Here is a 27,349-nt window from a genome sequence, read left to right on the forward strand (position 1 = left end):
TCCCAATAAACTTGTGAGGTAGAAATTATCATCTCACAGTTTCAGGGGGAAAAGAGACTCAAAAAGGTTCAGTAAGAGTCACATAGGTCTAGAACTTTTAATGCTTTCATTTTACTATTTACACTGTTTCTCTTATTTGGAAAACTCAAAGTAATAGAATTTTCATCATACTCTGCAATAAACATATGCTGATGTTAATGAAAAATTAATAAAGACCAACACAACTGACAATACTATTCTTTATTGTTTTTCTTTTTGAGGGAGAAGCATGCTTTTTTACAGCACCTGTAAACAAGTCAGTGAAGTATACTATTTTGAGTTTCCCCACATATATATTATTTTTATTTTTTTGGAATGTTAGAATACCACAACACCAACTGCATTACATAATAGTTACTGAAGGCAAGTCAGGCTAAAACAAGGGTAAAGTTTTATGGCTAAAAATATTCATAGCAGCAACTTTTAAAAGATGATTTTATTAAATCAAATCATTGCACTTGGTCATTTTATTGCTACAGCAAAACAAGGCCATTAAATTTTTAACGCTTCTCATTTCTGATTTTAACTGATTGTCTTATTCTGTTCATACATTTCAAGTTTAAATGCAAGCACAAAATGTTTACCAACAACTCAAGAGAGCACTTGGGTTTCTTCCCCCCCCACCCCCGTGATCACAGTAAAGCATAAAAAAGAGAACCCCCATTCTCTTCCTATCTTCAGACTTAAATTTTGTAAAGAGGTAACAGCTTTATAGTAAGACCAACCACTAAAGCTTGCACAAGCAAGCACACACACACACACACACACACACACACACACACAAAATACTTCCACTATTGAAATACAAGTAGGAAAATTAGTAATATTATGTGTTTCAAAGAATAGCAGACCTGAAAAATACATTCACTAATAATTTGGCAATGACAGATTCTACACTGTTCATCCCTAGTCTGTCATTTATACTCGCTCATAGAAAAAAACAATGATTTATCCCCAAATAAAGGCTACTTTGTGATATGAACTTTATGAATAAAAATAATAAAATTCCCACATCAAGAGCAAATACTGGTAAATTGCTAGATTGAAGTAATCATTCTTCCCTTGAGTTTGGCTTTAAGAACTTTACTTTCTGATCAAGGGCAGAAAAATAGAGCCATAATAATTTTCTAATAGAGACACAGTACTTTAATTTCTATTCTGACTGAGGAGTATACAAAGCAGATACTTTAAATGTATGTCAGCATTCATGACCACCTTCATTTTATGCACTAGTGAGAAAATGACCAAGAAAAACTTTAAGAACAGTCTGAAATCTGCTGGAAACTTCCCTCACCCCATTATCAGGGTGAGGAGGGGTCACTTAATAGATGTTCCAGTCAGAAAGCTGGAGAATGATTTCTAGGATACAATGTTTTTATTTCTACCTAAGGACAATTAATTAAAAGAAAATAAAATCTAAATAACATAATAAAATTTTAAAAATCTAATTTTTTTAGCAAGAAGGAAATCATTCAACAAGTCATTTAAAAATATTAGAATAGGAGTAAACAATTTCGTTCAGTAGTGACCTAATCAGAAAAGCCCAAGGACTTTAAAGAGTTAAAGTGTACATACTCAATGCACAATCATGTTTCCTGAATTAAACATTAAGCAATTCCTGGAATTTCTATTATTTTCTACTTCAGTTCTCTTTTATGTGAGACAACATGGCAAAATTTCATTAATAAGATTTCAGTATATAAGATTAAAACTTAAAGGGAAAAAACTGGTTTGGTCGTTTAAAATAACACAAAACGGAAGCATGATAGGTGGTACTCAAAATCTGAAAGTCTTTGCTATAATAAAGCTTAAAATCTAATTTTCTTATAAATGAAAAGTCAAGTTTTCTATTTTTAATACAAACCCACATATTTTAAGACAGGTTATCTATAGAAACAACATTTTAAAACGTTCAACTGTTCATAAGTGACTCTTAAGAAACTACTAATTCATCCATCCTGTGAAAATGCATTTTGAATATGGTCAACTGTATTTGGTTTTAAATAAGCTGTACTGTTATGTTTTGATATACTAACACTCTGGTACCTAAATGACAGCCTAAAATATCTCCACCAGTTAGTTTGGCCTTTTAGGTAAACTACACATTGTCAAACCTGAGTATTTACACGATGATAATTTGTCAAAGTATGAAACCTCACACCGAAGTTCTCAGTGTTCTGAGTTTTGTTCTCCTCATATTACCATTATTAAAAATCAGAGGGAGGAGTATGAACAACTCAATCACAAGATCACAAAATGAGTAATCTCTGAGCCTGTAAAATAAGCAGAAAAGTACAGCAATAAGGCTGGTGTTTGCATATTATATGTGCTGTAGTTTCTAGGCACAAGTTAAGGGTTAAATTGACATTTTTAGTTCCTCGACCTAATGAATTTAAAATATAGCTCATATTTTCCCAAATATAGTTAACAATCCAATATATTTTAGCTAAATTCCTTTTATGAATCCTATAGTGCAAGCAATATAAAATATTCTAAAAATTGAAGAAATTATTTTGATTGTTTCATTAGTTATTACTATATGCTTGGGTGAATAATCTGGTTTATAGCTAGGAAACTCCTATTTCATCACCCAGAGTATAAACAGCACTGCAAACAAACAGGCACAACAGTGTAATCCTGGGTAAGAAGCTAAAAGTAAAAAATATATATATATACAAAGTTTATATCCCTTATGTATTATGGGAAAAGTAGTGGCTATAGTTACTATAAAGCTAATTTGTCCCTCTCAAATAGTATATTTTACAGATTATTTGTAAAGATATCACCATATTTATAGTATAGATCTCTTTAAAAATAATACTACAAGTTTCAATAAAAAAACTATTGTGAACTTTCTTTCCTTTTTATACAGATTCAGTAGTATTTTCAAGCAAACTAAAAAAAAAAAAGTTTGCAATTCCAGCACATAAGAAATAAGGCCTTTTCTTTTTTCATATTGGCAAAACAAAATATATATAAAAAAAAAAAATCCACCCTCTCCCTACTTTTCTATAGATTATAGTTCAAATACTCATATTTCTTTATCAGGACAACAGCATTTGTTATTTTTAAGTAACAAGTCAGTTGAAGTTCATAGTGTTGCTTCTGAATCCCTGGAACCTTAAGAACACGGGGCCATGCCATTTTAGGAAGACAGGACTGCTTTTTTCAGCTTCTCTATTTCCACCTAAGATATAAAACATAAGTTGACAATAAATAAAATATCTTTAGTCAAATTATTTTATCCTATGTCATTAAGATCCAATCATACTTTGCTAAGACTTCAGATTTTTATTTCCATTCTAAAATCCAATTTCCAATGGTGTGATCAATAAAGAAAAAGTTTAACAGAAGAACACACCACAAGTTCCTAATACAGTTCCTAAATGGCAGGAGACAACCACAAAACAGCAACTACAGTTGTTTCAGCCAGAATATTAAGGAATGGGATTATCCGAAAAAAATACTGTCATAAAATCAGCCCTCCAAAGAACAAGAGAATCCTTGAAACCAAATTAAGAAACGTACAAGTACCTGTAATTAAACAAAGGGGGGGTGGCAGTAAAGAACTGAAAAATGATCATAATAAAGACCAGTTTAGTCCTATGTTTTTCACTTACTACCTAGTGAAATTGGCAAATCCCTTAACCTCATTTGGTCTCAATTTCCTCATCTGTAAACAGTATGTTCTAGATTAAATTCTTTTTAAAACCCAGGAATGTATCTAAGATTCAGTCAATGTGTTGGAAATATTTCCACCTTTAGGCAGAAGACATCCTTCACTTAACAGAAATTCACAATTTAAGAAACTTAAGAGAATTAGGAAAATTCAATACATGTTCACAATAACTGTGGTTATTTAATTCTGATATATTACAAATCATGATTAAATACCATGCCAAGTGTCCACACTAGCAAGTGGTACAGAACTTGCACTGACTGGGTCTAAGGCTCTGAAGGCCAGTTTTTTACTCTTCCCAATTATGAAAGGTTTTGATGATCTCTGACCGTTCACTGCATGCGGAAACATTCAGGCCTTACCTTCTCCTGACAGCATCATCCCTGTCCCCAGCGCTGCATACAAGTAATACCTGCTACAGCAAACCTCTGACAAACAATTCATTATTAAATGATAAGCACTTTGCCAGTCAAAATGTGTAATTTCAGTATGCTCAGAATTTCCTAAGGGATTCTAACCATTCAAATATGGTTTGTTAATTCTAGGATCTTTCCTGATATTAATCTTCCACTAATATGATTATTAGGTAAATATTTTAACAGCACTACTTTGGGACAAACCTTGGTCTTCAGCCTGGATTGAGACAAAATACCTTCAACCTTCATCATGATGTGCTATTATCATCTCTACTCCAAAGATACATGAACCAACTAGACCAATTTTAACAAGCAAGGATGCAAAGAAAATGGGGGGAAAAACAACACCGGTGAAAAAAGGAGTAGGGGACAGAAAGAATAACCCTGCACCCAATCAGTAATACTCCTTATAGACCGTCACATAAATTTAGATATCAAGCAAATATTTTTACTGCTAGAGTTCCTCTTCTAGCACTTTTATGTTCATTGTTCATCTTTAGTACTTTTATCATTCCTCAGTATAATTTAATACTGTATGTTAACTTCATAGTTCAAAGTACTACTTTTAATCTTTAGGGAACAGAATTTCTCCTTTCAATGTATGATCTTAAAACTCTGTCTTATTAGGTGTGCTCTTATAAATACGAGGGTCAAACTTTCCCCATTAGGCAAAAAAAAAAAAATTGTAATGCAAATGAGGGCGAGTCTAAGTAACAGCTGATTTTGCTAAAAAATTGAATCAAATAAAATTCTTCAAAAATGAAATAATTCATTTATGATTTTTATGACAAATTAAATCACATATAGAAATTTAACACTGTATTAGTTCCTCTTGCTTATAACACCTTATTTTCATATATGAATATGTGTATGTAGGAAATACAAGAAATAAAAATCAAGAAACTTGTTTTTAATTTCTGAATTTCTGGGAATTTAAGACATTTTTAATATGTATTCTTTGACAAAAATTAGCTATCTAATATGTGTACAGCACTTTGCTAGGACTATGGACAAAGATGGAACAGACAGATACACCCTCAAACAGTCTTACAGTCTAGAAGATGGGCAAAGTCAGTCCATAATGTCACAGTGATAAGATAGAAAATTATTATTTAACCTTTTCAAAATAAAGGACATGAATTTGGAAGAAGACAAAATTACTTTTAAATCAGAGGAAGATGGGTACTAACTTAATGAGGGTGACTGCTGGAGGTAAGCTTTGAGAATCTGTAGAACTTATGCATGAGAAGATGAAATAAAAGGAAAATCCAAGAAAATACAGTAAGAGCAAAAATTCAGACGAATTAACTGTGAGGGACAACTGAGGATAAGCAAGCAAGAAAAGATAAACTAGGACCAAGACATGAAAGACCTCACATGCTAAGTTGAGAAGTCTGAACTTTATTCAGCAAGTAACAGAAAGTTCTTGAAAGTACTAAATAAAGGAAGATTAATTTGAGATAAGAATGAGAGAAACTTAAATAGCTAAAGAGAAGATAAAGAGCATGGGAGAAGAACGGAAATACTAGGAACAAGGAGATAAGGTGAGGGAGTAAAGCTAACTGGCCTAAATGTGAATGGAACGAGAATGGAAGTACTATGTAAGACTTGAAAGGCAATGAAATGATCAACAGAAAAAGAAAATCGGAAAAGCAGGAAAGGAAGATGATAAACGTAAAAGGGTACATGCTAGTTCTAAGATCACGGCGTATCATCCAGGGAGACGAGCAGCTGGAAACAGGACAGAAGCTGGGAAAAGAGAATCAGATTCAGATAGGAGAGGGACGAGAGCTAATCACAATGCTTGAGGGCACAGGTATGAAAAGAGTGAGGAGATGCTGAGAGGAGGGCCAAGGGCAGCTCTGAAGCAACATTTCACTTAAGAGAAAAGAGGGGGCTGAGAAGTGGACTGAAACAAAAGAATGTAGATCACATAAACCAGGACAGAAAAAGTGGCAACAGATTAAAAAATGTGAAATGCTGTAGAAACTGGAGACACTGGAGTTGCCTTCAGTAAACCTAAAACATTAAGAGTTGTTGAGTGAATTAAAGGTGAAGAATTAGAGACCACAAACGTACACTTTTTTTTGGTTGTTTTGCAGCAAATGAAAAGTGAAAACTACAGATTAAGAGGGCAGCTGGACCTGAAAGAGGACTTTGGTTTTTTGAAAAAGGGGAAAAATTGAGTATTTTCATGGAAAAAGGGAAAGTAACAATAAAAGGGATACGTCAGATGTAAGAGTGAAAATGGAGTTTTGATAATTTACCAAAGACCTTCACATATATTATCTCAACAACTAAAACTAAAAGGCAGCTAAGTGACTTCCTCAAGTTCAAACAGTATAACTTAATCCCTGAGAGCAAAGTTTCAATAAGTCTGGCTGTTTCTGTTAAAAATTTCAGCCCAACTGCTGATTTAATCACTCTAAACCCTAGTTTCCTCATCCTTAAAATAGGAACAATAATCCTTACAAGTTGTTATGTGTGTCCACTGAGATAACGTACAGGAGGTGCCAAGCCTGACACATAGTTTAGAGCTGAAAGTCACCAGTGTAAGTCAGAAGAGGGGCTCAAGGTTTTCTTTGGTTGTTGTTGTTGTTGTTTTGTTTTTACCAAGTCCCAGGTTCTTTCTGTTTCACAATGCTAACAATAGGGTAAGCAATAAGGCAAGGTAAAAACAGGGAGGCACATGAAATACTTAAGTACCAAATGGGAAGAGACTCTGAAAAAAGGCAGAGTACACTTTCTCTGAAATATGCAGAAAATAAGAATACAAATGAAGACCAAAGTAGGCATGGATGGAGGAGATGGAAAAAAAATTAAGGAAAATAAGTGAAATTGTAGTCATCAGCAGAGTGAAGATGATGACTTCACAGTTATGAAGTAAATGCTCAGTGAGAAATCAAGTCAACAAATCTATAGCCGTCCCATTACCACCCTCACCCCCACCACCCTTGCCTCCAGGCAGAAAAAAGGAATTAAAAAGAAAAAAGTTTAACTGTGGAAAAAAAGAGGAATAGTTCAAGAAAGCAAGAATGCAAAAGATCTAAAACTACACACTCTTACAAGGCCAGAACCATGTTTATTTATGAATATATACCTTATGCCTCTCACACATTGCCTGAGAGCTAGTGCTCAAAAATATTTGCTGCATGAATGAATGGAATGTGACAGGGAGTCAACAAGAGATTAGTTAAATGGCTATCAAGCAGCAGGGAGTGTCCAACTGAAGTAGGAAAGCATAATTTGTAGTGAACCCAATCACCTAGCAGAGATGGGAAAACACACCTAGTTTATGCTGACTACAATCAATGTTAGGAGAAATGAATTACCTCCAGATTACTTCTCATTGCCTTCTCCTCTTCCAAATCCTTTCGTAGTTTTTCCAGTTCTTTCCTAAAAACAAACTATTTATTACTGTTAAGTCTTTCATTTAAACAATATATTTGACTAATGTTAACGGGATCTCTGTTACCTGACATACCAAAACATGAGGAAAACGTTTTAAAGAAAATAGCCATATTGATCAAGAAAAATTTCAAATTCACTAATGCAATGGTTCAGTACAACATTAAAAAAAAAAAAAAAAAAACTCAGCAATGCCATGGCAAACCTACCTGTGATAAAGAATTTAAGTGAATAGAGAAAGTAGCTCATGATAAAATAAAGAAATAATAATTGGCCTTTAGAAGAATTTTCCATATTCAGTTATCATGCATTTTCCAGGCTGGACACTCTAAAGCCCAAGCAATTTGGTAATGTCAAAACATGTATTATTTAACAGGGTTACCTGGACTTTACATTTCTCTTTATCAGTTTTTTAAAATTAAATACTACATTAAAATTACCAAACCAGGGTCGCCTGGGTGGCTCAGTCAGTTAAGCAACTGCCTTTGGCTCGGGTCATTATCCCAGGGTCCTGGGATCCAGCCCCACATCAGGCTCCCTGCCCAGCGGGGAGTCTGCTTCTCCCTCTGGCCCTCCTCCTCTCATGCTCTAATAAATAAAATCGTTAATAAATAAATAAATAAATAAAATAAAATTACCAGACCAATAAACAAAAAAACTTTAGCCAACAATCCGTCCTCCTTAACTCATGTTTGCATTTTTCTGTATTCTCGTCTTTTTTTATATAGTCATCTTCCCTCCACAGCTGTAACTATATATTCCATATTGTGTCTTTTCACAAAGTGTTTTAAAATACTTCCATGCTGCTAAAATTATCATATTTCTGATAATTGTTGCTTGACACTCAAATATCCAGGTTTTCTGGTTATTGCTTTTTGGGGGGAGATGGAAAGAATAGGAATTTTATTTATCATGAATATACCAGCATATCAAATTTCTAAATCAAAAAGTAGGGACATTTTCACAGCTTTTTGACATATGCTAGGAAAATTCTCTTCAAGAGTATTATAGAAATAATAGCTTGAAAAATGCATGAAAATGCTCAGGAAGAAAGACTACATGAGAAAGAAAGGAACTTTCTTTTTCTTTTCTTTTCCCCCATTATTTATTTTTTTTTAAAGATTTTATTTATTTATTTGACAGAGAGAGAGACACAGTGAGAGAGGGAACACAAGCACAGGGGCAGTGGGAGAGGGAGAAGCAGGCTCCCCGCGGAGCAGGGAGCCCGATGCGGGGCTCGATCCCAAGACCCTGGGATCATGACCTGAGCCGAAGGCAGACGCTTAACCATCTGAGCCACCCAGACGCCCCAGAAAGAAACTTTTAAATTCTATAGTTTCAAAACTAGTTTCTTCTGTGGTTTTAATGATTATAAAGCTATTTCTCTATATTGAGAATAAATGTTCTACTGTTTCAATTTAAATTATAATTTAAATATTTAACTCAAACGTATCTAGAGTTTATTTTAGTATATGATAGAAAATGTGCTAAAATATTAACTTTGTAGTTCTAAAATGTTACCACTAAATTAAATAATGCTTCCATTTTCTAATTATTCTATTACTTTGAGTTTATTATACATTTAAATTATATCTAAATGAGGATCTGTTCCTAAAAATATTTATCCTGCTCTGTTTATCTATCACATTTTTATTTTTAAAAACACATTTGTGAATATAAAATTTTTATGTAACATTGTTTTCTTTTTACAGGAACAGATCAAACTATATCTCTTGTTCTATAACTTTTCAACTAAAGAAACAGATTACTAATACATTTGTCAATCATTCCATGTCAATAACCTTCAATTTTTTTAATGATTTGTTCCAAACATTTTAGATTCTAACACTGAATGCATAAAGACTATGTATTTGTAAGCTATAAAGATAAAATAATTAAAAAACCTAAGAATTCCAAGTCAGCTCAAGAAATAAATTATTACTACCAGTACCTCTGATACCCAGAGTGACCCACAATCCTATTTTCCTCCTCTCCTTCACAGGAAGAGTTCTATAGTCTTTATTTCTTTTCTTTTCTTACCACATATACAAATAATATCTTGAAACAACACACTGTTAGATTTTATATGCTTTTCAAACTTCATGTAAATGAAATAATACTGTATGGATGTCTCTGACTTGCTTTTCCTACCCTCTTTTTTCAGACTGATTCATGTTGACACATATAGCCACAATCCATTTATTTTTTCTTGCTGTACACTGTATAGCATTTTGTTGTATCAACATACCAGTATATGTTTTACCCATTCTCCTGTGATGCTCTTATTTTTCAGATTAAAAAATCTGCCATCCATTTCATTTTCCCAGAGGAAATAACTTTGAAAACACCCATTGGAAAGATTTCTAAAATATCTGATATATATATGTTTTAAAATATATATGTCATAAATATTTTATTCATCCTACAGCTACTTTAAGAACACCGAGGGGCAATTTGTAAATGTAATCATCAGTTCACTAAAAATAGCAGACTTGGTATCAAAAATGTAAATGTCAAAATCAACAAATTAGGAGAGTTCTCTAACTTACACATGGATGGTGTTCAATAAATACTTCCTAGATGAATGAACTTACAGTTTATAATGTGTATATTGCAGAATCTGTAAAAAAAAAGTTCCGCAGGATTCAGACAGATAAACTGAAGGGTAAAGAAAAGACCCAACATGTATCAAATTAAGAACACTCTGTCTCTCCCTCTCTTTCTCTCTCTCTCTATATATGCAAATATATTTTTTAAGTAGTCACTCAAGATAAATTTTTTGGTTCTACTTAAAAGACATTTGTAAAAGTGCTCTGCAACTACAAATATATTGTTAATCTCAGTATCTTTTTTTTTTTTTTTAAGATTTACTTATTTGAGAGAGAGAGAACGCACACAGTGGGGAGGAGTAGAGGGAGAGAATCTCAAGCAGACGCCCCAATGAGTATGAAGCCGGACGTGGAGCTTGATCTCATGACCCAGGAGATCACATGACCTTAGCTGAAACCAAGAGTTTTGGACACCTTACCGATTGAGCCACCCAGGCACCCCTCAATATCACCTTTAATAAAGAATCCAGTGCCATCTGAAAACTGGGGGAGAAATGGTAAATTCAGCTCTGAGGCAGCATGGTTTCTGGCAATGACTTTTATACCAGATTCCATATACCATCAAATACTTCTAGAAGCTACAGGGGAAGATGAGATAGGGGAAGAGCACCTGAACCAACCCTCACCCTTGGTTCAGTTAGATTAGCTCATCTTTGACCTGTTTTACCTACTGGGCCTTTGTAGAACTATGTTTAAAATGTTAACAAGTTCTATTTTTATATTTATTTATTTTTTAATGTTAACAAGTTCTAAAGCTCAAATAATAACGGTTCTAGAAAAATATCTCTAAACCAACAGAAAATATGATTTCAGTTCTAGCTCTGCCTTTTAAGAACCGTATAATCTTAGATAAATAGCTTTACCTCTCTGAACCTTTACTTCTTCAGTTAAAAGAAAGGAGAGGAGCTATAGTAGGTGACCTTTTACATTTGTTTTCACTCTAAAAATTCCCTTTCACTTAGGATCTCACCATATACTATTATTGAAAAGTTTCAGAATTAAGAGAATTTTTTTTTTATTTTTTTTAAAGATTTTATTTATTTGAGAGAGAGAATGAGATAGAGAGAGCATGAGAGGGGGGAGGGTCCAAGGGCGAAGCAGACTCACTGCTGAGCAGGGAGCCCGATGGGGGACTCGATCCCGGGACTCCAGGATCATGACCTGAGCCGAAGGCAGTTGCTTAACCAACTGAGCCACCTAGGCGCCCAAGAGAATGGTTTTAAAGATCACCTATTCCCAACCCCTTGGTTTTATTTACATACCAATCTCAACGCTAACAGAGACAGTGATCCAGTCCCTCTTGAAAAGTAAATATACACTCCAGATCTGAAATACAATATAACTTTTCCTAATATTTTTAAGACTAATTAACCCATGTGTTTGACCAGAAGATTTCTACCCTTGAATTATGGGTACATATATACCTTTTCCATAATAAGCCTATGAGAACAAGTTTCCTAATTCAAGTTTTTTGCAGAAAGGAGGGAAGCACTATTAATGAAAATTTCTTTGGAAACATATCTGCTTATACTAGAAATTTGGCAGATTACATCTCTGCTTGATAGAATTTGAAAGAATTCTTTACGTATGTGTTAAGTAGTTTTCAAAGAGGAAAACAAGGGCTACTTACCCATGATCCTTTTTCAGCGCTTCTACAATGCAGAGCAGTTCAATAATCTGAGCTCTAAGTTCATCCAAGGGATTTTTTTTCCCATCATCTGATTCTACTTTAGCTTTGATTTCTAATGGACTTAAAAAAGCAGCCGTATTTGGCTTAGAAGCACTTGAAGGTGTTGAAAGGTACACAGATGGCTGAAAACATAATAGAATATTTTCTTACTTTATTTGTATTTATATTTATGTTTAAGTTCAAAAAATTTTATAGGAAAGAGGTAAATAAAGTAATAATTCAAGATAAATGGTAACTTTGGAAATTCAAAAAGCAGCTTGATATTCACAACTAGTAAAACCACCAAACAACCAAAGAATAAACTTGTAATCACTAGTTTATGTGAGAAATGTCAAAAGATTTATTAATAATAATTTTTAAAAAGTGGAAAAGAAAAACCTATTAGATTTATCTTATGAATGGTTTGCTGAGTGGAGCATCTAGAGGCAAGAATATATCAGCATTATTAAGGTGCTGCTTTGATCCTCCACTTTAAATAGTCATTATTTAAATTTCACTTAAAAGTAATTAAGAAGAATTGAATAAGTCCATGGAAGAGGCATTAAAATGAATCCATGGCCTGATGCTCTTTTTACTATTTCACTCAAGTAACAGGAAGTAAAATTTCAATCGACTGTTGACAAGTTGAGGGAATCAGATTTAAGTGTATCTGATAAACTGGAATGGCAGCCAAATGCTGCTTGGAATGAATTTGAGGAGAAAACACTAATTTCTTAAATATAAGATATGTATAGGTTGTGATAATACTATCTTAAATAAAAATGCAAGAGTTTAGAAAAGTCTTAACACCATGTAATAAATGGAAGAATCCATGTATACTGCCATTCATTCCAGTATATATTCAGTGCACCATGCTAGGTCAGGGGTAAACAAATGATGGCTTCTGGCCTAAAGAGTGTATGTTTAATGGGAAAATGAAACAGATGGAGAGATCTATGCCTTAAAAAATATGAAACGTGTAACATTTATACTACTCATTTAAAATAAGCTCTTTTAAAAAATGACCTACAGAGGACAGTGTGACTTTAGTAACTCCATTTTTTAGCAAGAACTTTTTTTATTTCTTGGCAGAAGAAATAATTATTAGAAGACACTTTAAATTCTACAATTTTGGTGTTCACAAAGAATCCTACAAATTATACAAATCTTAGGCCACAATGCCCCTCACCTTTGGAGAATAGCATGAATCCTTTTTAAATTCAGATGGCTTTAAGTTGGCACCATCTTCTTCTTTTGGTAACTTCAAGATTTTTTCTGGGCTTTGAGTTGGCTGAATGATTTTTTAAAATCAACAAACAGAAAATACCAAAGAAGGAAAAGGCAATAAACATTTGGATGATAAACTAAGTAATTTTTATCACTGTTTTTCAGCACCTAGTGTTCCAGATATTCCATTATTGTTAACAGGATATTACATAATTTCAAGCTGAATAACACACTTGCATATCTGGAAAGTAAAAATAGCCTGCCTCTTAGCAACAAAAATTTTCTCTACTTCGGTAATTTAAAAGCACCATGGCGCTCAAGAGCTAATATATTAATAATAAAATACTACCAGCATTCCAGGCAATGTATAGAAAACATAAAAAGAAGCTACACATTTAGATACTAGCATTAGTACTACAAAAAAACCCCCCACTATTTCAGAGGAAAAGAATGTTCTCATTCTTTCCTAAGGTGAATATGTACCACTCAATTCTAATTATTGTTGTGAGATGGATAGATTATATGGGTACCCTGACCCCTTTTGATTACATGTGCTTTGTGGTTATGGTCTCAGGATAGCTCTTTATTCCTGATTCTGTAATCTTCTCTGAAATGAACATGACCCCATATCTCCCTAAATACAACCAACCATTTGCCACTTGAGTATCATAACTATCTTCCTGATTTTTAAACTTTGGTGGAGTTACAAATCCTCCTTGTTCCTATCTTTAGAAGGATTCTGGATTTGCTAAATTCTGTGTTTTAGAACAGTAAGTGTAACTCACAGAATGTCCACCATTGAAGCGGCCCGGCAACCTTCTTCCGGGCATCTTCGGTCTATTTGCGGTGAGATGTAGCAAGTTTTCTGAGGAAGCTATGTCATCAAAATTTACAAGATCTGGAGAATAAAATTAAACATATCTACTAAGACGTAACTGTACATCTTAAAAGATAAAAAAGAACGTTTCTGGATTTCTAACAAACTATACATTAAAAAGTACCACTAGGACTCACAAGTTAACCTGTGCTTTTCATATGCATTTGGAAAACAACACTCACCCTTAAAAACAAACATCCTCTTTACCTGATACATTTTATAGCATAAGACTTTACTAACAATAGAAAGTTCATGTTTCTAAGACCTCAAAAAAAGTTCTTATTGAAAAATACAAATCTGAACCAAAAATTACAGTATCATAAAAAAACTGTCATCTTAAGTTCTTGCTTGTAAAAACAGATCTACTTCTTCAACTTATAATTAATTACAATATATCAGAAAATTAACACATAAAATGTCTTAAATTTCAAGTAGTATCCTAATATTCAAATTTTAAGAACTCAACTGTATGTGGGACTCTGATGCTTTCCAACTGTGAGGTGAAAGTATAATTTAATGGATCTTTATATATGTGCGTGTGTGTGTGTGTACACACTGCTTTGTAGCTGGGACTCAAACTGTTCATAGTTCACTGCACTTTTGCTTAGACATCAGCTGTTTGGGAACTATAAGACAGTTATAAATCTAAGGCAAACAGGGTATCAAGGAAAAATGCTACAAAGATCATTCACTTGTTTTACCACTATCAAAGGTTGGTTGACCTTTGATCCAATGACTTGGGTTTCTTTAAACCTATGTAATTTGTATCTTTGAAATAATGGCATATAATACCTTCCCTTTTTCTAGATGATCCAGAAAACCTTGCTGAAAAAGGTGATTTTTATTGAAACCTAGAAATCTGTAAGTGATACGAGAATCCTAAGGATAATTCCAGACACTTCCACTGTCAATATAATCTTCTTTTAGCCCAGATTCCAAACTAGGGATATTAATCACAGTTGAGATACTTGATATGGCAGCAGATATCTTTGGTTTAGTCTTCCAAATACAGAATTAATTCTGCACATTCCCATTGCTTAGATGTTTATAATGATTTCTGTCAAATATTTAGATATCCAAACTCAGTGATTTGTTATTTCTTAAAAGACATCTAAAGATAATTATTATTACTGCCCTCAAAAGCTTATTCATCAATTTTCATATTCAAAGTAATCAATTTAGAAAAAAATGTTAAGAGTAAAAGGGCACAAAGGTAAGACACAAGAAAAGTTATCACTGTTTGGCAATATGTGTTTTGTAACAAATTTAAGTATTTGTTGACCTCTTAATTCTTTTCCATCCTCCCATTGTGGGATTACTTTGTGAATTCTATCTTATATCTAGTCATCTGCTTACCAGGCTAATACATCACAAAAGGCAATCAAATGTGCTCAGTTTAATTCTGGTCTTGAGTCTTTTGATAATTGTTTATAATTATAAAATATAACAAACCATAATAAGAGACAGTGGCTTTAATGGAAAACACATTATATAATGTGAAAGACCTTGAGTTTAAATATACTTTTAAATATTTCATTTTATTTGTAAATTTCATAAAGAAAATCAGTATTTTAAAAAATGTTAAAAATATGCTGTAGTTTGAAGGGTTAAAAATTGCTTTTAACACTGATAAATGTACATTGGCAACCTATAAAAAAAAAAAACCTTGAAAAGTACAATTCAGTAATTTTGGCCTGTGAAGATTATTTTCAAATGCATATTTAAGCAACTTGCAGAAAGAAAAAGAAACAGAAAAACATAGGAAGGGATGAAGATAAATAAAACTGAAAGGATAAATAAAAGGTAGATTTATAAAACTATAGACCATGCTCATGTAAAAATGCCTTCCATATGTCCAGTTTTGGGCTACACCACCAAGACAAATAATTTTACTATTCTAAAACTTTCACAGGTCCTCCATGTAAGCCATTAGGTTAGTAAAATAAAACAGTGCACATTTTGGACTCATGATATATTTGAACACGTTTAAAATTTACCTAAGAGTAATAAGAGTGGATTTATACTGTACACATGGCATGAAAGGAATGACAATCACTTAACTCTTCCAATTATATTGCCACTCTGCCAGCCATTTACATTTCTATACATTGCCTAAGAAGACACAAAATTTTTTAAAAAGTCAAAATGAAATATCAAATTTTGGTAGAAAATAAACTGACTTTTATGGTTTTCAGTTAAAAAAAAACTTTTATCAAAAGAATATCTTTAATCAGGAAAATTTTTCCAACATAAATTTCATTTTATTTTCAAATGGAAAACCAAAAGGGTTAGAATAGACAGACAAACATGTACACTTTTAGTACAATTACAAAGAAAAATCAATGTGCACCACCTATTTATATGGAATATACTGTTTTGATTTCTTTTATAAATTGTCATCTTACCAAAATGGAGAAAGGTAGGATAATTTCCTGACACGTAAGAAGGGAAACATGGCAAACAGGCTAGGAAACAAAATCTGGAAAGAAAAGTCAAGGATAGGAATGTCTAGAAAAAAAGACTAAATCAAAAAAATTATTTTACAAAGCAGGAAAAAGGAACAGTTGTAGAATGAGTAGAACCATTTCAATGTTTAGCATATACCTACTGCAGTTTATCTAAACTCACATGTGTATCAGATTTTAGATTTATCTTTGGAAAGAAAAAATGATTAGTATTAATTTCAATATATTATAAGTAGAAAGAAGCCTTTTAAAAATTACTCACTGAACACCAAGACAGCTTCAAAAGGATGTTTTAGTAAAAAATTATAGAGGTCAGAGTAATAAATCAATATATTAACAACTCATTAATATAGTTATAACTAAAATTAAACTACCTTCCAGTCAAGTTTTAGTCTTCAGCATATGACAGTAATTAAATGAAAGAGACAATTTTAGTTCTATAATAAAAGAAGAAAAACACGACAAATAGTATTTTTAAATATCTCACTATAAAAATACAACTTATACATTTAAAATCACATAATCCATAGATGAATCTTCAATTATGCCTTATATGATGCTATAAAGGAATTATCAAGAAAATTACTGTAAGAAAATAATAATTTTAATCTCTGCTCTTAATTCTCCAGGTAAATTCTATATTTTTGGGTGTGTTTTGTTTTGTTTTTGTAGCCTAGTTTAGATATAGACTCATTTTTTATAGTATCTACCACTCAACAGGTAAGCATCTTATTAGAAAAATTCCACCTTAAACTCTTTCTGGAAGAAATAAATGAATAAACATTGAGAACATAATTCAAACAAAAATAGATTATCAAACAAAGCAAAGAATGTTTCACTATTTAACAATGAATGCTTTGGGATCAAATACTATTATGTACCTCTAAAATTTCCTTTTAACCCAAGAAGAATTTATCATAGAAAACAATCAAAAAGGATAATATAACACTCTAAGAATACTTCATCAGCTGTGCTTTCTCAATGTAATATGTATGTTACCACCAAATCTTCTATCTTGTATTTTAAGACTAATGTGTAAACCAATTTTATGTCCCAGAGAACTTATTATTTTGGAAATATTTAGACCATGTGAACTTTATAATTGACCAGTAGTAGCAGTGAGATTATTCTAAACCAATTTTTAATGAAAAAGAGAGGAAAAAATTAAAACATGTTCTAACAACTACGCAATTTATAGTACTATCTTATATATGAGAATATATACTGAAGGACATTTATTTTAAAAATAGTTTATAAATGGCTTTATATACAGTATAATCATATCTGAGCATAGTGTCAGGAATTTCTACCCTATTTTACAGGGAAGAGCAGAAACAGAATAAGATGAGATTAACAACAGAGGAAAGGAAAAGGGAAGTAACATTTTATAACATCTTCCATGTCAGGTATTCTAATAGGTATCATAGACATATTGGATCATTCAATTACCATTTAAGTGCAAAAACAAGACAATGATAAATGAGCTAATAATTTAAAACCCACATTTTTAATAACAAAGTATACTTGCTTACTATATCATCACCTGAAATTATTATTTTGTGTAATAATGAGACTGTTCTAAGAAGATTTTCATGTATATTTTAAACTTTCTGAAACATGTTAAAGGGCTAGGTTCATATGCTATTTTAAAAATTTGAAACCTCTAACTGTGCCAAAAATATAAATTAAAATATGCCTCAACCTAATGCAAAATTTGAGGCTGTATTTGATGCAGAACACAGTGTTTTTTTAAGGTGTCAATATCTCAAAAAAAGAGTTTAAACACTTTTGCACTACAAAGACTAAAAACATAATATTCCAAAAAAATGGAAATGAGTAATAACCTGAGTTGAAGTTCAGAATATAAGCTATATGCTATAGCAGTCAGGCCTTTTGTCTTAGCATATTATTTGTGCCTAAAATAGTAATGGGATATAACACTCGCTCAATATATATTTCCTATGTAATATGAACACAAACATAAAATTTCTCATTTTACTGTGCTTTGCAGACAACTCCATTTTTTTACAAATTGAAGGTTGACGGCAACCCTGCGATGAGCAAGTCTATCGATGCCATTTTTCCAACAGCACTGCAGATCTGTCACATTTTGGTAATTCTCACAATATTTCAAACTTCTTCATTACTATGATATTTGTTATGGTCATCTGTGATCAGTGATCTTTAATATTACTATTGTAACCGTAACGAACTGTGCCCACGTAAGATGTTTAACTTAATTTGTAAGTGGTCTATATGTTCTGACTGCTCCACAGTGAAGCTGTTTCCCATTTCTCTCACTCTCTTTAAGCCTCCCTATTCTCTCAGACACAATACATTGAAATTGGGGCAATCTGTAACCCTACAATGGCCTCTAGGTGTTGGAGTAAAATGAAAAGTCACACATATCTCACTTGCAAACAAAAGCTAGAAATGATTAAGTTTAGTTAGGAAAGCATACAGAAAACCGAGATAGGCCAAAAGCTACACTTCTTGCACCAGTTAGCCAAATTGTGAATGCAAAGGAAAAGATCGTGAAGAAAATTAAAAGTGTTACTCCAATGAACACATAAATTACAGAAAGCAAACAAGCTGATAGGGAGAAAGTTTCAGTAGTAGTCTGGATAAAAAAAAAATAAAATCAGGCACATTCATTCCCTTAAGCCAAAGCCTAATCCAGAGCAAGGCCCCAACTCTCTTCAATTCTGTGAAGGCTGAGAGAGGTGGGAAAGCTGCAAAAAAAAAAAAAAAAAAAAAGTCTGAAGCTAGCAGAGGTTGGTTCACGGAGTTTAAGGAAAGAAGTCATCTCCATAACATAAAAGTGCAAGGGAAAGCAGTTAGGTGTTGATACAGAAGCTACAGCAAGTTATACAGAAGATCTAGCTAATCAATGAAGGTTGCTTCACTGAACAACAGATTTTCAATGTAGATGAAACAGCCTTAGAGTGGAAGAAGATGCCATCTGGGACTTTCATAGCCAGAGAGGAGAAACCAATGCCTGGCCTCAACGCTTTAAGGACAGCCTGACTCTCTTGTTAGAGACTACTTGCAGCTAGTGAAAGCTAAAGTCAACGCTCATTTACTATTCTGAAATTCCTAGGGCCCTTAAGAATTATGCTAAATCTGTGCTCTATAAATGGAACAACAAAAAAGGATAGCAGCACATCTGTTTACAACACGGTTTACTCAATATTTTAATCCCACTGTTGAGACCTACTGCTCAGAAGGTTCTTGTTACCCAAGAGCTCTGATGGAGATGTACAGGATTAATCTTGTTTTCATGCCTGCTAACACAACATCCATTCTGTAGCCCGATTAAGGAGTAATTGTGACTTTCTTCTGACTTTCAAGTCTTATTATTTAAGGAATACATTTCATAACACTACAGCTTCCATGGATAATGATTCCTCTGATGGCTTTTGACAAAGTAAATTAAAAACCTTCTGAAAAGCATTTATGATTCTAGCTGCTATTAAGAACACTAGGGATTGGGGCGCCTGGGTGGCTCTGTCGTTAAGCGTCTGCCTTCGGCTCAGGTCATGATCCCAGGGTCCGGGGATCAAGCCCTGCATCGGGCTCCTTGCTCGGCGGGAGCCTGCTTCTCCCTCTCCCACTCCCCCTGCTTGTGTTCCCCCTCTCTCTCTCTCTGTGTCTCTGTCAAATAAATAAATAAAATCTTAAAAAAAAAAAAAAGAACACTAGGGATTTATGGGAGAGGTCAAACATGAGTTTAGAAGGAGATGATTCCAACCTTCACGGATTACTTTGAGGGGTTCAAGACATCAGAGGAGGAAGTGACTGTAGATGTGGTGGAAATACCAAGAGCACTAGAATTAGAAGCGGAGACTGAAGATGTGACTGAATTGCTATAATCTCATGATAAAACTTTAAAGATGAGCAAAGAAAGTGGTTTCTTCAGATGGAAACTACTCTTGGTGAAGATGCTATGAAAATTGTTGAAATGACAATAAAACATATAGAATAGTAGATAAACACAGTTGACAAAGCAGAGGCAGGGTTTGAGAGGACTGACTTCAATTAGAAAAAAGTGCTACTGTAAGTAAAATGTTATCAAACAGTATCACATGCTACAAAGAAACTGTTCATGAAAGGAAGAGTCCATTGACGTGGCAAACTTCATTGTTGTCTTATTTTAGAAATTGCCACAGCCACCCCCAACCTTCATCAGCCACCACCCTGATCAGTCAGCAGCCATTAGCATTAAGACAAGACCCTCCACCAACAAAAAGATTATGACTTGCTAAAAGTTCAGATGATGGTTACCATTTTTTAGCAATAAAATTATTTTTTAAAGTATGTACATTTTTTAATCACAATGCTAATGCACACTTAATATAGCATAGTCTAAATGTAACTTTTATACGCATGGGAAACCAAAAAATTCATTTGACTCACTTTAATATTTGTTTTATTGCAGTGGTCTGGGATGGAACTCTCAATTATCTCTGTGGTATGCTTTGTGTATTTCCTGAACTTAACTGGGTGTTAAGTGTAGTACACCAAAGGCAGGCAGCCTGATAGTCAAAGGAATAAAGGACAGCAGTATGGAAGTTAGCTGTTAGTTTTCTGTCCTTACATGTCTCAGCTTCTCTAAATCACTTCCTTATTCATTTGAAGAAAAAAAAAACACAAAACAGAAATTAGGAATTTGCAAACCCTGTTTCATAAGACCTATTTGTTTTTTAATGACGAGTAAATAATGGATATGGATAAAAGTAAAAATTGGGACCAAAAAGAGTAAAAAAAATCAAACTTTACAAACCACCAATAGTTTGACATTATTACATGTGTTACTTCTTTTTTTTTTTTTTAAGATTTTATTTATTTGAGAGAGAGAGAGAGAGAGCACAAGCAGCGGGAACAGCAGAGGGAGAGGGAGAAGCAGGTTCCCCAAAGAGCAGGGAGCCCAATGTGGGGCTTGATCTCAGAACTCTGAGATCATGACCTGAGCTGAAGGCAGTCGCTTAATCAACTGAGCCACCCAGATGCCCCTAAAGGATATTTTTTAAAAACCTTCTATAAGGAACATTTTTTTGTTTTTATTTCACTAACAGTAAACAACAATTTTCACCAGATACAACACACTAAATATAACTGAGTGAATTGTCTCCAAAATACAATCAACATCTCATTTTCCAGAAATTATTAATGAATATGGCTTCATCCAGAGCAGGCAGGATCCAAATATATGATGAAAGGGTCTATAAAACATTCAAATTAAAAAACTGAAGGAGAACATGTGTAGGTCAGAGCTTTTGTATTGGCAAAATGACAATTCAAGAAAATAATAAAATCACCTAACAGTTTTCAAAAGGTAGTAAGTAGCGTATCTTACAATACAGTGACAAAAAAAAACCCTGAGTATAATTGGCCTTTAAGTCTGAATATAAATATGAAATGTTAACACGAAGACATTAACACTTTTAAAAGAATATCATGAGCATTTATATAAAGGGGACTTAAAAAGTTCTCTTCTGCTTTATGTCATCTTGGACACTTGATGCGTCTATAGCTTAATTTCTTTAGAAGCAAAATAGCGTCTGCCTTTTAGAGTTACTATTAAGATAAAATAAGAATATATATGAGAAAGTGCTTTGAAAATGTAAAAAAAAAAAAACAAACAAAATGCAAGGTACTATACAATAATCATTACTACAAAGTAATGATTGTGCTATGCTTTTAATATTGAGACCTTTATCAAAAGTGCTCTGTTTCAGGTTTTCCATTTTACAACTAAGAGGTATAAAAGACCAGGAGACAAAGATGATAGATGAGTTGAAAAATCAGTCCTAAAACTTAAGGAACAACATTTAACTAAAGAAGTAAAGCCTGCTGATACACATACACAAAGAGAGAGAGACATAAAAAGTGTATTTTCCTGAATTAGAAACAAAAGTATCTTGAGATAAAGTAAAGAAGTAAAAATAATCTTCAATATAATCTCGTGCTGGGCACTGATAATCTGTGTTATCTCTTTATTCTTAAACTTTTAAAACTAAAATGTATTCATATCTGCCTTAGTATGGACATTGCATTACAAGGGGACAGAATATATGATAAATGATCTTTTAACTCATTTCTCAGTCCTTACATGAATCAAGTATTTTGCTCATTTATCTTCTTTTAGTTTTATTTTTCTCTTTTGGCTTCATAGATTTTAAACAAATTTTAATTAATTTCTACTCTATCTATCCACACATAAAATGCATACACAAGTTTCTTAGTTTCTGAAAACTGTATTGGCAACTTTTTTTTTAAGTGTACCACCCTTCTACATGTTAACTTACCTGTTTCTTTAGAGCTCCTAAATGTAAATGAATCTAGGTCTACTGATTTTGGTCTAAGTGGTAACTGTTCAGAATCTAGCTTTGGTTTTGACACTGGCTCAGTTTCAAATTTTGATGAATTGGTAGAAACTTCCCCATTAATCCTGAAATGAGAAAATCAAACATATGTACAAATCACTTGTATGTGAATCATAACCATTTTTTTTACACTGTGAATTAATGACACTAAAGATGTTATAGCACAATAATTTTTCTTTCTGTCCACAAAATTATTTCCATAAACATACACCTCCACAATAACACTAAACACAATAAAATCAGAAATGTAAAAACAGCCTAATAGGTATGTATTTACCTGGTATGAATATAAATCATTTAACAGAGAATCATTATAGTCTATAGAAAAAATCTGGAAAACAAGTACTTTAAAAATTATTTTGACATTTAGAAAAGCAATACAGGGGCGCCTGGGTGGCTCAGTTGTTAAGCGTCTGCCTTCGGCTCAGGTCATGATCCCAGGGTCCTGGGATGGAGCCCCACATCGGGCTCCTTGCTCAGTGGGAAGCCTGCTTCTCCCTCTCCCATTCCCCCTGCTTGTGTTCCCTCTCTCGCTGTGTCTCTGTCAAATAAATAAATAAAATCTTTTAAAAAAGAAAAAAAAGAAAAGCATTTATGTCAAAGGCAGGTAACCAATAAACTAAATTAGGTAAGTTAACTAAATTAAAATTACCTAAATTAAAATTAGGTAAAACTTACCTGGCTATAGGAGGTGGTGGAGGGACTGGTTTTTCAGGTCGCTTTGGGTATACTGTTCCAGGAGATCTCAATAAATTATTGGCTTTGGTGGGTGGAGTAGGCTTCTTAGGTGGGACTTGTGGAGCGGCTGGTTTAGAAGGTTTCTGTTCCAGTACTGATTTTTCATCTGGTTATTTAAAAATATTTAACAAGTTATTAACAATCAAAATTATTTAGGTTTTTCTATTTCTTACAACTCACATCAGGCTGAAAATGTGTGAAACAGAGACATTATCTGTTTATGTGTTCACTGTTTTAAAGTTATAATTTAGTAAGCTTAAATATCTAAAAAAGCTTACTTTGGTGGGAAGGAGGACCACTAATAAGCTTCCGAGCAACAAATAATGCCCAGTTCTTAATGTCTTCTCAGCATCCTTTGTTTTTAGAGGCGGTATACTATATATAATCACATATGATTTTACTCTAAGCAGAGGACAATATTATCTATGCTTAAATCCAGACCATTTGCTGAGACTGAAGTATAGGAAACTAGTGACATTTAACATACTTATTTAAAAATAATCACAATGATAAAGGAAAACACCCAATGTTAACAAAAGCAGGCTAGCTTGACTAGTCACAGATGAGAAAATTACAGGCTTATATTTATAATCCTCACAATTGTACTCGGAATATATTAACACAATTTCATTGTTTCCAGTTTATTAACACCATTAATAATTCTATGAACTAGGGGTGCCTGGGTGGCTCAATCATTGAGCGTCTGCCTTTGGCTCAGGTCATGATCCCAGGGTCCTGGGATTGAGCCCCACATCAAGTTCCCGGCTCTGCGGGAAGCCTGCTTCTCCCTCTCCCACTCCCCCTGCTTGTGTTCCCTCTTTCACTATGTGTCTCTCTGTCAAATAAATAAATAAAATCTTTTTAAAAAAAATAATTCTATGAACTAGATAAGGAAATATGCTGGAAATAAACAACACTGGGAACGATTTTAAGCCATGTTAATAAAAACAATTTTATCATCAAAAAGGCATGGTACTATACACAATGACACACTTGGTTCCTGATCTTTCAAGGTACTAAGAACAAATATTAAAATTGACACACACATGTGACTCTTAAACACGGAGAACAAACTGGTGGTTGCCAGAGGGGAAATGGGTAGAGGAATGGGCAAAACAGATTTTTTTTTTTTGACTGACACAGGTACACACATACTAGATATTCATGATATAGCAGTCAGCAAAAATGTGTCATATGCAAAAATAAGAAGCTCTTAAGTGCAATACTGAGTAATTTTCAAAATTTATTTGGTCTTTGTAAAGAATGTCTATCACAGGACCACAAATAATTTCATGAGATTTCATATCAATCAGAAACTGGTGACTATGAATCTTGAACAAACATGCAAGCCACGGGTAAACCCTGGTTCAAAATAAATTTAATATAACAACAATGAAAATACAAATTACCATTGTTTCAGTTTTATCATTTATGTATAGCTTCCGTGGATCATTTGAAAATATAACAAGTCTATTAAACCCATGGTCATCATGTTGTACAAAAATCCACTTTCATATGGCCTCAAAATAAACAATGCATCATATAATTACATCATAATAATACCATCCAATTCTAACTATAAGCCAAAAGAGCTATCTGTATCATTTATAATAGTCAACCAAATCTCTAGAAAATGTTAAGAAACCTGTTTTATATAAAATATCAGGAAAAATATTGAAGGCTAAATAGAAGTTCACTGATTAACTGAACATACTTCTTTTAACAGATATGTAACTAAAAGCTTGAAATCAAGTCAACGCTGTAGTTTTTTCTAAAATAAAAGAACACATTTAAATATTCATGGAAATCAAAGGTGATAAAACTAAGTTCATCATTTCTGGTATTGCCATGACTAAATCAACAATAGTATGTTGATTTATTATATATGATGGCAATGTATTTGGGAACTAGGTTTTATCTACCTTTACTGAGGTGAAATTTACCTAACAATTTAAAGTGAACAATTCAGTGCCATTTAGTAAATTCACAATGTTCTGCAACCACCACCTCTATCAAGTTCCAAAACTCTTTTATCACACCAAAAGAAGAGTCTGGTTCCCACTGTTCAGTTACTCCCCATTTCCTCCTGTACCCATCTCCTGGCAACCACCAACCTGCCTTCTGTCTCTACAGATTTGGTATTCTGGGCATGTCATAAACATGGACTCATATAACATTCTGTGTCTGGCTCATTTCACAAGAGCGTAATGTTGTCAAGGCTCATTCTCAGTGCAGCATGTATCATTATTTCATTCTTTTTGTGATTACATAACATCCACTATATGTATATAGCACACCTCATTCATCTGTTGATGGGCATATGGGTTTTTTCAACCTCTTGGCTATTATGAACAATGCTGCTATAAACATTTACATACAAATATTTGTTTGAATATCTGTTTTCCATTCTTTTGTGTATATGTCTAGGATCACACAGTAATTCTATGTTTAACCTTTTGAGGAATTACCAAACTGTTTTTCACAGCAGCTGAAACATTTTACATTCTCATCAGTAGTGTATGAGAGGTCTATTTTCTCCACATCCTTGTCAACAATTATTATTTTTCATTTTTATTATTATTATAGCCATCCTAGAGAGTGTGAAGCAACTCATTGTGGTTTTGGTTTATATTTCCCTAATAATTAATGATACTGCACATCTTGTCATGTGCTCATTAGTCATTTGCACATCTCCTTTAGAAAAATGTCTATTTGGGGCGCCTAGGTGGCTCAGGCGTTAAGCGTCTGCCTTTGGCTCAAGTCATGATCCTGGAGTCCCAGGATCGAGCCCCACATGGGGCTCCCTGCTCCACGGGAAGCCTGCTTCTCCCTCTCCCACTCCTCCTGCTTGTGTTCCTTTTCTCGCTGTGTCTCTGCCAAATAAATAAATAAAATCTTCTTAAAAAAAAAAAAAAGTCTATTTCAATCCTTTGCCCACTTCTGGGCTTTTTGCTGCTGAGTTGTTATAACTCTTTGTATATCAGAACACCAAACCTGTTATATATTCCTGATACTGGATATAGGATTTGCAAGTATTTCCTCCCATTCTGTGGTGTATCTTTTTACTTTCTTCATTATGTCCTTCGCTGCACCAAAGTTTTTAATTTTAATGAATTACAATTTAACCATTCCTTTCTTTTGTTGTCTGAGCTTTTGGTGTCATATCTAAGAATCCATCACCAAACCCAAGGCCATGAAGATTTAGCCCTATGTTTTCTTCTAAGAGTTTTAGTTTTATACCCCTCATATTTAGGTGAATGATCTATTTTTAGTCAAATTTTGTATATGGTATGAGGTAAGGGTTCAACTTCATTCTTTTATATGTGGATATCCAACTGTGCAAGGAATTTTAGTTTAGCTAGAAATTCACCAAAACCAAGAGGAAATTTAGACTAAAGAAAAAACATCTTGTTAGTTTTTCAAATGCCCAAAGGAAGAAATATGTAAGGTACAGAAGTTATAATTTAAGACAGAGAAAAGATCATAAGTGTATGGAGAAAATTTTTAACTGAAAGCAGCTAAAATATATGGCAGCTAACAAAATACAGCAAAATAACTGAAATATGCCCTATCGTATTTACTACAGAATATAAAAATATATTACCAACACTATATGTAATAAATTCATCCATTTGTTAATTCAGATGAGGATTAGTTCCCCACTGCATGAATAAGAGTAGAAAAACAATTCTCAAAAAATTAAAAATGGAAATACCATATGATCTAATAATTCCACTACTAGGTACTTACCCAAACAAAACAAAAACACTAATTTTAAAAGATATATGCACCCTATGTTTATCACTGCATTATTTACAATAGCCAAGATATGGAAG

General features: G+C 33.2%; 1 protein-coding gene across 2 annotated transcripts in view; it reads right to left on the bottom strand.

The window, feature by feature from the left end:
- Positions 1-225: 225 nt before the first annotated feature.
- The window catches only part of CD2AP (CD2 associated protein), a 133,449-nt gene continuing 106,325 nt past the window's right edge, over positions 226-27,349 (bottom strand). For both annotated transcript variants that reach the window (XM_028097779.2, XM_028097778.2), the window contains exons 12-18: positions 23,454-23,619; positions 22,698-22,840; positions 13,833-13,945; positions 13,010-13,111; positions 11,782-11,963; positions 7,467-7,530; positions 226-3,226 (exon numbers count right to left, since the gene is read on the bottom strand). In XM_028097779.2, the coding sequence (XP_027953580.1) occupies positions 3,185-3,226; positions 7,467-7,530; positions 11,782-11,963; positions 13,010-13,111; positions 13,833-13,945; positions 22,698-22,840; positions 23,454-23,619 (812 nt within the window). In that variant the 3' untranslated portion in view covers positions 226-3,184. The remainder of the gene's footprint in view (positions 3,227-7,466; positions 7,531-11,781; positions 11,964-13,009; positions 13,112-13,832; positions 13,946-22,697; positions 22,841-23,453; positions 23,620-27,349) is intronic.

This window comes from Eumetopias jubatus, unplaced genomic scaffold (assembly GCF_037043125.1).
Source record: "Eumetopias jubatus isolate StellerSeaLion01/CBP00866 unplaced genomic scaffold, mEumJub1_p1.0 scaffold_6, whole genome shotgun sequence".
Taxonomy (NCBI): Eukaryota; Metazoa; Chordata; class Mammalia; order Carnivora; family Otariidae; genus Eumetopias; species Eumetopias jubatus.